Here is an 18,796-nt window from a genome sequence, read left to right as displayed (position 1 = left end):
TAGTATTTCATGATCGGTTGGAACATATCAACATCAGATACCATTTCATTTGGGACTGTGTACAACATGGATCGATTCAACTACAGAATGTGCTTACAGATCAACAAGTGGCAGACATTTTTACGAAGGCCTTAAATAAAGGAAAGTGTGTTTTCTTCAGGGATAAGTTGGGTGTTGTGGAGAACACCTTCCTCGCTAAGAAGGTGTGTTAAATATTGTAGCTCGAATAGGTATGCTAGCCTTAAGATGTGTCATTGAGGCTAGGAACACAGAGGATTTAATTATATCCAAGACCATGTTATTTTTCCTAAATTTCACCCAAGGAAAATATTTTAATTATGTCAATTATTAATTTTTAAATATTTCCTAAGTTAAAACTTAGGGAAAGTGGATAATTAATTGACATTAGTTGAGATTGTTGATTTGGGGTAGCATCGGATGTGCTCTAGCCACGAAATTTGGTGGAGAGGTTGGGGCACATGAGATCTCCAATACCCAGAAAGGGTTTGAGCAGATTCTAAACAGATCAGGAGATATTAAAATAATTAATATTTTTAATGGAGTCCCTAAGTCTAAACTTAGGGAAAATAAAATATTAATGTGTATTAATATGAATCTGTGTTAGAATGGTCCAAAAGACATAGATCAAACCAGATCTAATCTTAACCGTTGATTAGGGACTTAATCTCGGTCGTTGAGATGTCAACAAGAAAAGTATAAGAGGAGGCTTGAAAGTCACTTGGAGAACACACCAGAGTGATCAATCATTCTATTCTCTAGAGCGAGGTTTGCTAAGAGAGATAGAATCAGTGATCGGGAGAGTAGCTAAGGGGCATTAAGTACAGAGAAACAGAGAAGGCAGAGATTGTGTCGGGAGAGCAGCGCAGCAACCAAGGAGAGTGACACAGAACCAACAAGGGCTCACGCAGGGCCACGCAGAGGCAGCCAAGTGCTGCGCAGAGCACTAGAGAGGCTAGTGTGTTTGACGCAGAGGCCCAAGAAGTTGACGCAAGGCCAGCGTGAGACAGGGAGAGGCTGACGCAGTCCAGCTTGGGCAGACGTTGGGGTTGCAAAGCAGTTTTGTGCTGAGGAGCTACCGAAAGGATTTTCCGCAGTTTCAGCCAGGAGATTTCTCTCAAATTGTGAGGTATAGCTGCTAAAAAAATTCTCTATTGGGTAGGCCAGTTTCAGCCCCCAGATTGTACTCTGATATTGCTTAATAAGAAAACCCTCAGATAGCTGCACCAGTTTTCCCGCACTGGGTTTTTCCGGGGACATTGATCCAAAAATAATGGTGTCATGTGGTGTGTTTGTTCTTGTTTCTTTTAGTTGTTGATCTGTAATATGCTGAGCATGCACTGGTGTTTATTTTCAATATTTACTTTGTAAATAACTTGTTAAAGAAAAATAACAAGTAGGTAGGAATAAATCAGAAAAAGTGCATGAAGGGTTTCTAAACTAAGTAAAGTTAGAAACTTCAACAGAGATAAGATCAATTTGCCTCCAAATGCATTTCAACACCACACATCATCATTCTAAGCAAGGTGTTCCTTCTTTATCTTCTTTCTTTACCACCTGCCATTCCCTACGCTTTCCAAGGTAAGCCATTTTATTCCTTTTGGCATTAACTTGCCAAATGCCATCCTCTAAAGTTTAAACCTCTAGTACTGTAGGGCATTGCTTTTCAAGGGTGTGACTAGTCCTTACCTCACCATGAATCATACCTTCGAAACTTCTTCACGTAGGGTGTTCATCTTCTAGAGATCTCTCCCTTGCTCGCATGCTCCAATTAGGTGGCATGAGTTCCTAGGCGCAACCAAGAAAGAAAGCGCATCATCAATGGCGCAACACATGATAGCGTAAGCCATGTAATCATGACTTCAAATTAGTGTCATTTGTGCCTTAGTGGAACCTCAAGGTGAAGTGTGCTTGAAAAAGATTCCATCAAGCCATCAATAATCCTCCACACCTTATCCTTGTCCCAAACGATGAGATTGTTGAAAAATGTAACTAGTGTTGGTCTTCATAATTGTATTTGTCAAAAAGAAAAGTAAAAGGAAATTTTATTGTAAAATAAAAATATTTTTGAAGCATGGGTTTCATGCTCTTTTATTTATTTTCTAGGCAATAGCCTCCATTGAAGGCTTCTAGGTTTTATCAAGAGTCAAAAAAGTCACTGTCATAATTATTAGACCCTTCTTGGGAATTTGTATCATGTAAAAAGAAATATTATTTAGTCAAAAATGTCATTTGTTACCTACACACCAAGTCGGCCCTGTCTTGATGAAGTCGTCCTAAAATGGGGCTATTCAACCCAGCAGAAGCGGTACTAATAAGTGCAATTCAACCTATTTGGCATCATCGCATTCACAAGTTCGATCTGCAATTCAAGAGAAAGAAAAAGGAAAGTGAAGTCAAGGAGAAGGAATTTTGAAGCTAAGAAAGACCTAATCGAAGTTCTTGGGCATCTATCTCTCACACGTGCGAGTTTTTCTAGGGTTTCTGGGAAAGTTGCAAGGGCCAAAATTTCTGAAGTAGTTGCAGGTCCGAAATTTTGTAGCTGGGGAGCCGAAAGTCTGAATTGAAGTTGCACTTGAGGAGCTTTCACTTGGAGACTTTAGCAGAGTTCATCTACTTGAAGGAAGGGTTAACTTGGTGATTGGAGGAGGTCTTGGTATAGGTCCAAAAGGGTCTTCGATTGTCTCAATTTGATTTTATCTACTAGTGGAAGAGTTGGACTGGGTTTTGCCTTGGCTGATTGCCTATATCTTGTGTTCCTTGTTCTTGTGATCTTCATACATTTTAATTTGATAATTGCTTGATGAAAGATAATATAATGAAGTAAAAAGAAGTCAACATACATCACAAGTAATTATCAAGAAAAGAGAAATCAAACCCTAATATCAATCTACATGCATTGATTTCTCAACAGAGATCTGCTTGAGCAATGTAGAACAAAGTGCATGACCTCCAAATCTTTCGAGGCAACTTGTGACTGTCATTGAACATTGAGATCTATCATGCTAGTGAGAGAAGAAAGGCCTGCAAATATGCAAAATGGACCATGCATTTCAAAGAATAACAATTCTGATTATGAGATCCAAGAGGATAAGCTATGAGATTCTTCTATATTATTTTATATTTTCCACTAGCATTCTCATCTATCATTTTATCTATGTAATAAGTTTTGATGACATCAAATGAGAAAACTATGGTTCATGCTTCAATACAAATGATACATGGTGTATTCTTGTGTGTTGGATGCATTGTATTCTATTTCAAAATGTAAAAAATTACATCAATATATCTATATTTTGTTATGTGATATATATAATCGCATCCCCTCGCAAAAGATCGATTTCCCCTTGTATAGGGATTTGTGTCTCATGTTAATCATCCACGCCCCCAAGTCACTACGTCCCCATGTCAAGTGACTTAGGATATAACCTATACATACAATGTACATAATCCACGCCCCCAAGTCACTATGCCCCCATGTCAAGTGACTTAGGATATAACCTACACATACAATGTACATATGTTTCTTTATAGATAAACTCTATAATCAATGTACATTTTACCTAAAATCTAAGGTAAACAAAATCAACAACCATAAGTTGACAACATGACATAATAAGAAATTCAACACATGACAAACGTGTAAAACAAGGAAAATACAATTTCAAATGTATACCAAAATTCTGAAGGTTGTTTTTGAAATGTCAGTCTTCTAAAGTGTGAGTGCTATACCCCTTGATGTAAATTTAACAAAAACAAGTTAAAGATTTTACAAGAAAAAAGGACATAAGCATAGAATTTACCTGTTCACCTACAGCAACAAACTTTAAAGCAATTTCCTCAAATGACAAGATATAATTTGTCTGCATTACAAAATCATAAATTAAGCCATATCCAATGAAACGAAAGTGTCATGCCAAATGAAAATAAACATAAAATGTAGCATCAACTATTCCTAGACAAGTATACTTCACCTAGTGAAAACAAATAACCATATTATTACTCGTTAACAAGAATGGGAATTCCACTTTCCAATTAACAATAAACATGCCCTTGCGGGTACCTGATGTTTTGCACTTAATTCCATATGCAAGACCATGAGCATTCCTACGATTTGAACATAAAACAGATAACTTGATACATTGAAGATAACCTTACGGCATATTACAGTATTGTCTCTTCCATTCTCTCAATTAGTTGTCTTCAAAACCATATTAAAATACATAAAGCAATAATTATCATAGCAATATCTGAAGCTAAAACATATTACAAAACAAACAAGCAATTTAATTGGAAAAACAAATTAGTAGTACATTCAAGATCAAGGATGGGGTTCAAATACACTTGAATCCTAACATCAACATAAAAGAAATAATGTTTTCAAAATAGTTTCCACAGCACGGAAATTTTCACTTCCCTATTCTATTTGAAGCAATAACTTCGTGTTTGTGATGTTGGAAAAAAAGGAATTAGATTTTATGGATCTGATAAAATTTTAAAGGCTACTAGATACATGCAAGATCATTTGACCTTGACTTTAAATGCTTTAGGACTAGCTCGTGCTAACACTATTGACTACGTATTTGTGCACATTCATAATAACAAGTTCCACTAGCAAGTTGAAGTTCCACTGTCAAAGACATCATCATACAAATAAAAATTTAACAGCTGCTTTAACCATATCAACCACCAATCAGCCCTTGCAATACAACAAAGCCTAGCAGTACAATTCTTGCTTAACAATATGAGACCTATGCTCATTAGCAAGCTTGACCCAATACTGTCAACTATACTCTGTCTTTTGGCTATGACACAAGGTTATAGAACAACAGCATGTATTTGTGAACAGCCATCATTACATAAGTCTAACTTTATGTGAACCAGCAACTCAAGAGGACTGACCCATTCAATATTAACCCTATGAATGAAATCATGACAAGTTATGGCCATACATAAGGATCTCAACAGCATACACAATTCTCTCCTGTCAGCTGTTCATGGCATCAACACTGTCACTTGGTGCTTGCAGTCAGATATAAATAGAAAGCATATACTACGTTCTGTAACCACACAATATCTATAGACAAAAGCTACAACACCCAGCTATATATGGCATAACACTGCTGTACTTCTGGCCTTCAAACTTCACTCCTGTAGCTGAGTTTGATCAGGGAACTCATCCCACTAGTTAACTGTTGATGTCACAGAGCTTCAGCTCTTTTGGTCACAAGTTAGGGCTCAAGGATATTTGCTTGAATTAGTCCAAAAGCAAGCCTTGAATTTGTCACAAGGTCCTTCCAATAATTTGCAGATAATTTCTTGATGTTCAGTGATACAAATCGCACATGTAACCTAAGTCACCAGGTTCGAGTTCGAGGACCTTGAAATTCGAATAAAGTTCCGCAACTCAAATTTTGTCGATAAAATTCGACATATAGAAATTCGAAAAAAAAAATGTATATTAAAGATAGAGGGCAGATTTATACACTTATAAAGACTATCTTATTGTTAGAAATTATATTAATAATGGAGTCAAAGCATAATTCGATGAAAAGCTTGAAATGTATAGGAAAAATCAGCAAGTTATGTCTATATAAAGCTCTCATGTCCATATAAAGCTCTCATGTCTATGTACACAGTACAACGCCTGTGATGCAGCATAGTTATTAGTGTTGATCTTGTACAGTAAAATTAGAATATTTTGATTTGACATGCTTTCTAGAGACATTGCTGGCAGTATTTTTGCAATTCAGGTGTGTTGAGAATTTTGTTTGATGAGCTTTTGATACTTCAGAAATCTGTACAGTTATGGAAAATTGAATATTATCCATGTATTATATTTAAAAACCTTTTTATAAGTTTAAAAGGATTTGGCCTTTATAGATATATCATATAGCCTCTCGACATACTAAGACGCAGTCCCAGTCTCAGCATATGTGTAATGAAGATCTCTCAGTAATAGAGTCTTAGCATACCTCTGTTTCAGGCTTTCAGCATATAGTCTCGGCATTCTTGTGAAGAGGAGGATCTTAAAGTGTCACTCTCTGTCTCAGGCTTCAGCATACATTTAAGATGCAGCTATAATTTGAGCATAGAACTTAGAAGTAACATAAAGACACAGTCATAAGTTTTAGTTACAAGCCTACAACCATATGATATATCTACTGGACGGTGGACCATGGTTCGTAACTTCGTTGACGTTCCATTACTAATAACTAATAAGTAATAACTATGACGGAATTTGGAAAAACCCGAGCCCGTCAAGCGTTCAAGGTGTAGAGTTAGACTGTAGTGACTAGTCTATGGCGTCTGCGGGCCTGCGGCGGCAATGAAACCCTAGCCCGAGCCCGTCAAGGTGTCGTGTAGTCGTGTAGTCTCTGTCTCTGTCGTGCGTCTGCGGCGGCAATGAAAACAACAATGAAACCTAAGCTAAAGCCTAAAACAGCAACACGCATACCCGAAAAAAACGAATTTGAACGCATATAAACGAATTTAATCGATTTTAATGTCGAATTTATTCGACAAAAATTCGAATACGCCATTAAATACGGCGAACTGAAACGAACAAATTCGAATGACCATTAAATACGCCGAATTTCGAATTTTTTGGATTAAATACGGCGAATCCGGTGACTTAGCATGTAACAAGGAAGGAGCAACAGATACATCCTCCAGATTGTTAATTTGGCAGCTGAGGGATAAAATCCCTACATTGGACAGCCTTCCTCATCCAGAGAAGACCCTCTATTCCCTTGGAAGAATTTAATTTGATCAAGGAAAAATATTAATTTTAATGGAAAACCCACAAGAACACAAAAGTACAGGTTGACCTAAAGTCATAATTGGGTCTCCAAAGAAGCATGTAAATACACATCAAGGCAACCTCAGCTGGACATCACATCAACACATCTTCTCTCTCTTTTCTCTTGTGATTGGTTCGTACAGGTCTGAAGCAAGGTAGCCGGGCTCACACGTGCGAAGGGAAGAAGGGCATTCTGATTTTCTGCATTGACAGTGATTGGGCAGCCATTGACCAAGTTTGACTTGGCATTTTGACTCACTTTGACTTGCAAAAATTCAATTTTTGAAGGGCGAATTTTTGTGTGTAGAGATCACACTTTTCTGGGCAGTTTGACTGGCACTGACTGCAGGTCTGTTGACCGAAGTTTGACTGCAGCTTTCTCTCTCCTTTGACCGAGCTCTTTTGGGACTTCTTTCACATCATTTTGACGAGCAAGGAAGGCCAAATATTTTGACTGTTGACTGAGCTGATTTGAAGCATCTTTGACTGCTGAACGTTGACTGGTTAGGGCATCTTTAACTGCTGTTGACTTTGACCAAAAGTGCACACTTTGACTTTGGATCAGATTTGACTTTTGGGCTCATCTCTCATTGGTTATTGGTTGGTAGATTTGGATAGTCAAAACTGTTGACCTTTGACTCTTTTTATTTATGAATTGGAACATTGTACCTTTTTGCTGAACTTTTGATGACAATCTAATAGAAGAAGAATTTGGAAAGGGTTTTTGTTATGTAAAAAATTAGTTAACTTTAGGTTTATTATTTAATTTTAATTTTAATTAGACGAAAGAGCACGATCATAACATCATGCCCTTTCTCAAAGGGTGTCCATAGCGGTATATAAGCCAGGAACCCCATTGTAATCAATCATCATCTGTAATTCATCTTTTTAATAAAATATTTCCATATATATTTCTGTCTCTCCAGAAGTTTTTCACTTCATCTGGTATCAGAGCACATTCGTTCCTCGGCTCTATTGTTCTGCTGGGCATAAGGCCCCACGGGCTTTCCATAAAACAGCAGTGCGGTCGCTGTGTGTATTTTTCCTGGGTGATACGCTGATACATCCGCAGAAGACTGCGGAGGGTGAGGTCTGCGTTGTTTTTTTTTCTTAACCTACGGTTCCATTGCGTAGGCTCTACGGTAATACACTGAACCATCGGTGAAGTCCATAAGTTCTTTCCATTACGGTGGGCTCTGCATTGATATCCGCACAAGGTCAATGGTCGTGCGGTCAACAATAACGTGCCTTTAATTGACGTCACTGTTCATACATTCGAACGTGACTTTTCATACCAAACTGTTTATTAAACATTTATTATAACGTTAATTTATATATATTATATATATATATATAAACATTTATATATATCTACATATATATATATATATATAAACATTTATATAACGTTAATTTATATATATATTATATATATATATATATATTTTATGTTATCTATAATACATAACTTAATTTAGTTATAAGTTTTATATATATATATAAAAAGTTAATTTAATTAATTAAAATTATTTTAATTAATTAAAAAGTTATGTATATATATAATTTAATTAATTAAAAGTTATATATATATATATATATATATATATATATATGTTAAGTTAATTAATTAAATTTATTTTAGTTAATTAAAATTTATATGTATAAAATTTATTTTAGCTAATAAAAAAAAGAGGAAAAATATTTTCGCTGGCAAATAAATACACGCCCCCGCAAACCCGCTCAATGTTGACAATGACAATGGCGGATTTCCAAAAAAAATTGTTGGATGCAGAGCATAAGATAAATAGCAACCACGATGAGGTCAATAAAAGATTAAATGAATTCCAGATCAAGCTTGGGGAGCAAGCTGATGAAATCAAAAATCTTCACGATACGACAAATCGAATAGAAATAAAGATGGAAAATTACCATGTTCAGACAGAAGCAGGCATCAGAGAGGTCTTAACAGTGTTGCGGGGGAGCGCCCCCCCCCCCCCTCGAACCCGCTCCCAAAGCGCGCTCTGGGCCGGAGCGGCTCGGGAGCGCGCTCCCCAAATCGCTCCCGGACGGGAGCGATTTTCGGGAGCGCGCTCCCGTAAAAAAATTTGCGCTCCCTGGTCTGTGAGGGAGCGCTTCAGGGAGCGATCGCTCCCGCGCTCCCGGAGCGCTTTTTAATGCCCGGGAGCGATCGCTCCCTGATCGCTCCCGGGCATTAAAAAACGCTCCGGGAGCGAATTTTAAAGAACCGGGAGCGGTTCGGCGGAAAAAAATTCCGCCGGACCCGAAAAAACAAAAAAATTTAACTAATTTTTTTTGGTTTATAAGCCCAATGGGCCAAAAAAAAATCATTTCAATGAGATTGAGCTTGAGCTTGAGAGCTGAGGAAGAGCAAAGGAGCAAGGAGCAAGGAGCCAGAGCTGAGGAGCGAGGAGCAAGTGCCAAGGAGCGAGGAGGAAACTTGCAGAGGTAAGTAACTTAATCATTTAGTTAGTTTAGCTGGTTAGGTAGTTAATTTGGTTAGTTTCATTTACCTGTTTGAGTTTAAAGATCATTAATTTAAATTAAATTAATAAATTAAATGAATTAATCCCAATAAACTAAATTAATTTGCAGATTCAAGACTCAAACCCTACAAACATCAAACACGATGGACCTGAGGATTTTTATTGGCATTTTCCTCTTCCTGGTCCCCTTTCTGGTTATTATGGTGGTGGAGAGTAGGAAACGGAGGGGGCCTGAAACTGAAGAGGTAGATGAAGAAGCCGGAGGAAGTCAAATGGGTGAAAACCCCAGTGAGGAGGATGTGGAGGAGGGTGAACATGAGGGTCAAAAAACTAAACAAGACCAAACTCCATTGTGGAAATATGTTCACAGGGCTGAAACAGGGAGAGGGGGTGGAACCACTAAATTTCATTGCCCCCATTGCAACACTGACTACACAGGCTCATACACCCGTGCTAGAAGACACCTCTGCGGGAAAAGGCCATGGGATGGAGAGAAACAAATAGGAATCAAAACTTGTGACAAGGTGTCAACAGCAGATAGAGCCAAATACATAAAGGAAGAGGAGGACGCCCAATACAGAGCAAAAAGATCAAGGGGTTTCTTTGAACCAAGCTCACAAAGAACTCCTTCAGCATCCTCCCAAGGCAGTGGATATGGACATGGAGGCACAGGGTCATCATCTTTACGCCGTAGAACCATATCAGATTTCCTTGATGAGGGGTGTAGGAATGATGTGGATTCAAAAGTTTACAGGTTCCTCTATGCATGTGGGATACCATTCAATGTTCTACGCTCACCTTATTGGCACGAAATGGTTTCTGCCATAAATGATGCCCCTAAAGGATACAAGAGCCCTGGGTATGACAAGGCAAGAACTGTTGGCCTTGATCATGAAAAAGCAAAAATATCACATTCTTTGAATAAAATGACAAGTTCTTGGACTGACAATGGGGTGTCCATTGTATCTAATGGATGGACAAATGTAAAAGGCAAGCCATTGATAAGTGTTCTTGCCGTGTCTGTTAGTGGTCCCATCTTTCTAGCTGCACATGATTACTCAGACAAGTTCAAGACCGCTATCAACATTGCAGAAGCATTGCTTGAAACAATTGAGCGTATTGGCCCATACAATGTCATCCAAGTCATCACTGATAATGCTCCTAATTGTAAGGCAGCGGGAGCAATTATTGAGGATAAATACCCGAACATATTTTGGTCTGGATGTTTGGTTCACACATTGAACCTTCTGTTGCATGATATTGTCAAAAACAAAAATGAACAATACCAATGGATTGGTGATTTGTACAAGAAAGGAAAAAAAATGATAAAATTTATTACAAATCATAGCAATACCCATGGCCTTTTCCGCAATCACTCGAGATTGGAGTTGCTGAAGATTGCGAGGACTAGATTTGGTAGCTATTACCTCACCTTCAGGCGCCTTTTGAAGGTAAGAGAGGCATTAGCTAGCATGGTATCAAGTCCACATTGGCAGGTGTTAAAGGAAAGGGCTACAAATGTAGCTGACATTGCAGGTTTTGAAACGGTGGAGGAGGCCGCTCTTGATGGGCAGTTTTGGACAACTGTGAGACAGGTATTGGATTTCACCAAGCCAATTTATAACATGATTCGGTTTGCAGATACAGACAAACCAGTGATTGGCGAGGTGTATGAGCAAATGGATACCATGTTGGGGGAAATAAAAGACATTGTTCATAACAAAGATCCCGACCTGTACAAACTGATTCACGATTGTGTGTGTGAACGGTGGAATAGGCTTAACCTTCCACTACATTGCTTGGCGTATATCCTTACGCCAAAATACTACTCAGATTCTTGGTTGGGCAAACCTGCAGCAGGGGGTGGTGTTAGGACCAAACCCCATTTAGATCGAGAGGTAACTAGAGGATATCTGGAAGCATTAGAAAAGTTGGTGCCTGACAGGGAGGAATGTGCAGCTGTGCGCCTTGAAATAGGCAGATACTTCACTGGCAGTGGTTTGTATGGTAACTTCCATGCAATGGATGACAAAGATAAATTTGATTCTCTCACATGGTGGGAAACATATGGCGGCCACGGACTTTTGCGAAAATTGGCAATAAAATTTCTTTCACAAGTTGTAAATTCTTCTTCTGCAGAGAGGTGTTGGAGCACCTACAGTTATATACATAATGTGAAAAGAAACAGGCTCAACGAAAACCGAGCAGAAAGCTTGGTTTATGTGCACTACAACTTGAGGTTGTTGAGCCATTACTGTGATCGGGCTAATGAAGATCCCACATATAAAATTTGGGACAATCACCCTGAGAACGACAATTTGCATACATTTTCAATGATCATGTCAAATCCTAGTTGCAAGAATAATTGTGCTCTCATTTCATCTGTCTGTAAAGCATTCTAACATAAGCTAAATCAATCACCTGAGCTCCCTACAAAGCTCAATTAACACTGTCACACAGCAACCTCAAATGCTCATCAATAAAGCTTAACACATACCTTCAACAGTACCTCTCCTCAACAACAATTAATGCACAACAATCAATGTAACCATGCAGCAGTACAAACTCTCATTGTCAAGCAATTATCTCTGCACAAACCACTGAGATCCAAAAGAGTCCTCTTGTAACAACTACTACACTCAACTCTAAGTAATCTCTACAATCAAGCTACAATCTGCAACTTTTGCCACTGCAAACTCTTTCTGCAATGTAGGTTTTACCTCAAAAAGTTCCATTGTCAAAGATATCATCATATAAATAAAAACTTAACGATTGCTTTAACCATATCAACCACCAATCAACCTTTGCAATACAACAAACCCTAGTTGTACAATTCTTGCTTAACAATATGAGACATATGTTCATCAGCAAGCTGGACCCAATACTGTCAACTATACTCTGTCTTTTGGCTAAGCAACAAGGTTATATGACAACCAATGTTATCAAAACTGAACCGGTTTTGGTAAAATCGGTCACTCCGACTAGTTTGGAGGCAAAACCAGTTCGAACCGGCCCTCTGAACTGGAAAAGACCGGTCCAGACCGATTCAGTGAACGGCTCCGCTAGTCTGTGGGGCCCATGGTCAAGCGGCCTGCGCAATAAAAAAATCTTCTTATTTTTTTATTTTCTTTTTTTCTAATAACGCATTCTTTAGTGATCCTGATTTTGAAGAATATGTGCCCAGTTTTGAAGATTCTTCTAGTTTCCCTGCTAGAGTCGGAGAGGGTAGTTCAAATATTTTTAACTTGAAGAGGACAACAGCCCTAGAGGGATTGACTCCTTCTTTGTGCCCCACACCACCCCTGGTTCTCAACCAACCCTTGATGCTAAATGGAAGAAGATAGAGAAGGAGGTTGCATATAAATGCATTGCTAGATGGTGGTATGATGCAGACATACCTTTTAATGCTACTAATTTTGCATCATATCAGCCCATGATTGATGCTATAGGTTCATGTTCAAAGACCCTAGCTTTCATGATATCAAGGGACCACTTTTACAAAGTGAGGTCCAAAGAATACAAGAGTACCTTACAGAGTTCAAGCAATCATGGACCAAAACAAAACGCACAATTATTTCTAATGGATGGACTGATGATAGATCTCGCACCATACTAAATTTCTTAATTGCTTGTCCAAAAGGTACTATGTTTCTCAAATCTATTGATGCATCTGATCAGGTGAAGGATGCACAATTTCTATTTTGTTTTTTGGATGTAGTTATGGAAGTAGGGGCTGAAAATGTTGTACAAGTTATCACAGATAATGTCTCTAACTATGTTGCAGCAGGAAAGATGTTGGAGGAAAAACACCCCACCATTTGGTGGTCTCCATGTGCAGCCCATTGTTTGGACCTCATGCTTGAGGATACTGGCAAAATTGAGTGGGTGAAGAAGTGTGTGGAAGATGCAAAATCCATAACCAGGTACATCTACAACCACTCAAGGGTTTGAACCTTAAAAGAAAGCACACAAGGGGTAAAGAGCTTGTTCGATCAGTCATCACACGATTTGCAACCAATTTCCTTTCGTTGCAATCCCTTGTTCAACAAAAATCAAACTTGAGGAAGATGTTTTCATGTGATGAATGGAATTCATCTCAGTGGAGCAAAAACGCTGAAGGGAAACAGATGGTTGACCAAATATTTGACAAAAGATTTTGGTCAAAGGCAGAGGAGACTATGCTATTTAGTGAGCCACTTGTCACAAGTTTTGCGGATGGTGGATAGTGATAAACCTGCCATGGGGTTTGTTTATGAGGCCATGGATCAGGCCAAAGAACAAATAAAGGCAACATATGGGGATAAAAGACAAAAGTACATTCCTCTATGGAGAATCATTGATGAAAGATGGAACAAACAACTCCATAGACCTTTACATGCAGTCGGCTACTACTTAAATCCAAGGTATGTAATTTTGGATTTCAATGCTCATTGCTTATAAGTTATAAGTTTTAACTTTTAACTTTTAACTTTTAGTTTTGTAGACTTGATTAGTATGTTTTTGCTTTCTGAATTTTAAAGGTACCATTACACTACAAATTTTAAGGCTGATGGGGAGGTTTTAGGGGGATTGTATAAATGCATTAAGCACGTGGTCCCAGATTCCAAGACTAAAGATCAAATTCATAACAAACTCTTGAATTTCAGTGAGAGTATTGGTACCTTTGGAATTTCTATGGCTATAAGAAATGAACAAAGAGTCCCCCAGGTAAGAACTGTCAAAATTTGCAAATTCTTATATTAATTTTTTACTTTCAAATTCATTTGCTAATCTTTTTTTCCTTCCAGCCTTTTTGCAACCTATTGGTGGCAACAATTTGGTAGTGAATGCCCTTACAATTCGAATTTTGAGCCACACATATAGTGCTTCAGGGTGTGAGCAGAATTGGAGTGTGTTTGAGCGTATACACATTAAGAAGTGGAACCATTTGGAGCAAAAGCAGTTGAATGACATGGTTTTTGTGCAATACAACTTTAGGTTGAGGTGCAACCAATTGCTGAATAAAACCCCTGAATCAAGCAACATTGTCTTGACTGACTTTGATCCAACATCAAAATGGGTTGTGGAGAGTCAAGCACCAGCATTTGACAATGAAGACCTTTCATGGTTGGACTTCGACCCACCTCCACAGGATGCAGAGGCAGATATATCAGAAGCACCAGTAGCAGCTTCAGGGACAGGGGAATCAAACCATAATTCCATTGCAGACTTGGACACTACTCATTCTTCAAATGAGGAGGATGATCAGGAATCGGATGATGATTCTGATGATGATTGATGATTTGAACATTGATTTGTCGTTGTAGCTTGGAGTATTGTAGGTTGTAGTATAATACTATGATCTATCATGTTATTTTGGACTATAAAGGCCTTTTAGACTGTGCTTTTTGATGTTTGTAACATTTTTGGTTCATCAATGTTTTGCACTAAGTACTATTTCGGTTATATGCACCATTACTTGCTATATAAATGAGAACTTTTGCATATTTGTATAAATGGTTTGGATTCATATGGATATATCTGGTTTTTCTTTAAAGTATGAATATTTTATGTGTTTTTGGTAAACCGGTTTTTTTCTCCAGTTTTTTTCCGGTTCCCGGTCCACAAGGCTTTCTGGTTCGATGACCAGTTCAGTTCCGATAACATTGATGACAACAGCATGCATTTGTGAACAGCCATCATTACATACGTTTAACTTTATGTGCACCAGCAACTCAAGAGGATTGACCCATTCAATATAACCCTATGAATCAAATTATGACAAGTTATGGCCATACATAAGGATCTCAACAACATAAACAATTCCCTCCTGTCAGCAGTTCATGGCATCAACACCGTCATTTTTGTGCTTGTACTATAAATAGGCAACATATACTACATTTTGTAACCATACAATATCTATACACAAAAGCTACAACACCTAGCTATACATGGCATAAAACTGCTGTACTTTTGGCCTTCAAACTTCACTCTTGTAGCTGAATTTGATCAAGGATCTCATCCCACTAGTTATCTGTTGATGTCACAAAGCTTCGGCTCTTTTGGTCACAAGTTAGAGCTCAAGGATATTTGCTTGAATTAGTACCAAGAAAACCTTGAATTTGTCGTCCTTCGAATAGTTCACACGTAATTTCTTGATGTTCAGTGATACAAATCGCAGATGTAACAAGGAGCCACACATACATCCTCCAGATCCGCCTAGTACTTTGCTTGAAGATTCAGATTCAAGACATCGATTAACTGTCTCTGTAAAAGAGCAATCCATGCCCAGAAAAAGTTCAGAAAATGGAGATAGATGTCTACAAACGAATCCAAGTAACCATTCGTCAAGGTGCACCAGATCAAATTTGCACAAGTCTATGTTACGGAAGATCTCGATCTTTACAAGATTCAGAGCACATCCATACTACAGAGACACCATGCACTTGAGATCCTATGCACAGGAGAGACTAGCATACTGTCAACCCTCAACGTGTAACTTCTATCCACAGAGCATGAAACTACTGGTTAGGGCATAAGTCAAGGCTCAAAATATACACTTTTAAGACCTCCTTAGACAAGGTCTAGCCTCAGAAACCAACGAACGGTTTTAGTCATAAATGCTAGTCTCAGTTAAAATCTCAGAGGACCCACGACTAGATTCTCAGAAATGTCATAAATTGTCTGCATTCTTGTTCAACGAGAGACCACAGATCCCAGATCCATTCTTTTAGGAGAGCCGCCGTTTGGAATTGCCTCAGAAAAAGCCACAATATGAAATAGCCATAGTGTGAAATAGGCTCATAAATATATTGCATTCTTGCTTTAATACCAACGAAGTTCCTCAGAATTTCAGCAAAACCCAAAACAACAATGCTTCAGATTTGGGAAACTATAAATTCCTTTATTAATAACTTCAGGTCTATGCACTCAAACCACTTCAAAAGAAGGCTGAAAAACATCACAGAGGTACTTGATACGCCTTTGATCAGATCCTCCTGCAATAAAAGCCCCAGCGAAAACCCTTCTCCAATAAAGAAAAATAAAACGAGTAGAACACACCATAGAATTTGGCCTATTTCAGATAGGCATGACTTGCTCCAGGCCGCAGATCCACCTGCCAAAGATGTGTGTTCAAATCCTTTCAGATCAGAGTCAAGAACATAGCCTTCAGGAGAAGACAGGAGCCATTTTATAGTTGTTGATAGGGGTTTCATAAGAGGGCCAACTTAATCAATAAGGTGGGAACCAAATATGCCTTAAGATTTGAATATTGGAGATAAATTTTGTTAAAAAATCAGTAGGTTATGTAATTAGGGTTGATTTTTCTTAGCATGATAATTACCTGTGAATTTGTTGGCTGCTTTTATTATTATTTTTTCGTCTTTTATTAAGCAATAACCAAAACATGAAACATGAAGGTCAGAAAAAACAAAGAACACAAGATATAGAATCCAAGCCAAAGAAAAACCCCACAAGGGGGAAAACCCAATCAACTTCTCTTCTTGTAGAATCAGATCAAAGTGAGAAATCCAAGACCCAAAACCAAATTCAAAACCTCCACAAATGCCCCAAGTCAGCCCTCCATTCTCTGTCCACAGATATCTTCCTGTAGCTTATATTACAGTCCTCCTTTGGCTTGTCAATCATCAAAGAAATAGCCTCAATAATTTGCATATCTTCATAGACTTCTAGCTTCGGGAGCTTGCAGTTTTTCAGCCTAAAGCACTTGCATTCTTTTTCAAATTATATGTCACAAAAATTTAGCATATCTTTCCACAGGAAGCTCACATAAAATGCCACAGGAAGCTCGTATATCTTGCCTCAGATCTTCAACAAACTTGCTTACCAAAATGGAGGAGAACAGTTGCCAATATATAGTTGTTCGTCTATGTGAAGGGTCACATCCCTCGGGCAGGCCGACTTGTCCATCCAGAAGGGCTGACATGGACTTGTGGAGGATAAACTGACTTTTTGATACAAGATAAAAATATTTTTCTCTTTTCTTTCAAGGAGTCCAAAATAGGACTTTGACTCTTTGACTTAACAAATCCTAGAAGCATGAAGAACATGCTTAACTAAAAAAATATTTTTCTTATTTTTCTTCTTACATAAAAATACAAAATGATTCAAATACAATGATAATTATGAAGACCAAACCTAGTTACATTTTCGAAAACTCCCTCTTAACTAGGGAGGTATTCATAATTCCACAACCAGTACAAGGATACTCTCAAATTGAAATATTCTCATAAGAAAAGTTGGATTGATAAGCCATTTTCAAGCATCAACATCATAATCTGCATTGTCAAATTGTAATATAGCAAGACCTTAACTAACAAGCTCTAACTCTCCACTAGATTAGAACACAATGCTTGGAGGCATACATATGGACACCACCACAACCGCCTCTCAAGGAGTATTGCTCCATGGGACTACTACCTATCTCGGATACCCTGCCAATCCTTAAAGAGTATCGGTCCATGGGACTACTACCTATCTTGGATTCCAAATCGTCAACGAGTATTGGTTCCGGATGCTTATCCAATCCTCCATTCTCCCTACTAGTGTTGGAGCATACAGGCTCAGTACTAAACAAAAATACATATATTTTTTATTAATCAAGAATGATTACAATGAATGATGGCTCAGGCTTAAATATATCCCAAGAGCCATTACATGAGGGAGCATGATCTTTGATCATGCCCCTTAGTCTAAAAATGGAGTTAATTAAATTAGTAGAATAATTTTATACATAACATTGCCTCCCTTTCAAAGAATGCTTTGTCCTCAAAGCATGCGTAACGATGGGTGTTGTTGACGAAATGCTTTTGTCTCCCAAGAAGCTTCTTCTTCTGGTAGGTTCTTCCACTTGATCAAGTATTCTTTAATTACTCGAGATCGTAACTTCCTTTCCCTGGTGGTAACAATTCCTTCTGGTTCTAAGATGAACTTGCCTTCATCATCTAATATCGGAAGTGTTGTCTATGCTGATTGGTGTTTGCCCACTGCCTTTTTAAGACAAGATACATGGAAAACGTTGTGAACTCAACTATCATCCAAAAGGCTTAAGTTGTATGCTACTTGGCTGATCTTTTTGTTAATCTGATATGGTCCATAAAACTTTGGTGCCAATTTTCTTTTTCCTTTTTGCTTTAGGGATAATTGCTTGTAAGGCTGAAGTTTAACAAATACCCCCATTCTCCAACTTCAACTTCTCTCTCTATTCTATGTCAGTCGGCCTGTTGCTTCATGTGATTTCTTGCAATACTTAGATTTTCTTTTGATATTTGAAAGTCTTTTTGGGTTTCTTCTAACTGCTCCTTAACTGCTAGAACTTTGTCTCGGAAATGACCAAGTCTTTCCATTTAGAAGGTTCATATTCGTACAGAGCTTGAAATGGGGTCATCTTTGCAGAAGTGTGATAAGTTGAATTGTACCACCATTCAGCGAGATGTAACCGCTGAGCCCACTTACTTTGTTTGCTTGTTGC

The 18,796-nt window shown here is 38.1% G+C and overlaps 1 protein-coding gene across 5 annotated transcripts in view; it reads right to left on the bottom strand.

The window, feature by feature from the left end:
- The window catches only part of LOC149178836 (zinc ion binding protein), a 496,683-nt gene that overhangs the window by 344,247 nt on the left and 133,640 nt on the right, over window positions 1–18,796 (bottom strand). For all 5 annotated transcript variants that reach the window (XM_089420459.1, XM_089420458.1, XM_089420457.1 and 2 more), the window contains one exon: window positions 3,822–3,881. In XM_089420459.1, the coding sequence (XP_089276585.1) occupies window positions 3,822–3,881 (60 nt within the window). The remainder of the gene's footprint in view (window positions 1–3,821; window positions 3,882–18,796) is intronic.

This window comes from Pinus tabuliformis, chromosome 4_1, assembly GCF_031772625.1.
Source record: "Pinus tabuliformis cultivar Carrire ecotype Pingquan chromosome 4_1, CPIR1, whole genome shotgun sequence".
Taxonomy (NCBI): domain Eukaryota; kingdom Viridiplantae; phylum Streptophyta; class Pinopsida; order Pinales; family Pinaceae; genus Pinus; species Pinus tabuliformis.
The sequence above is the reverse complement of the archived record's forward strand: the minus strand, read 5'-3'. Positions and strand labels throughout refer to the sequence as shown.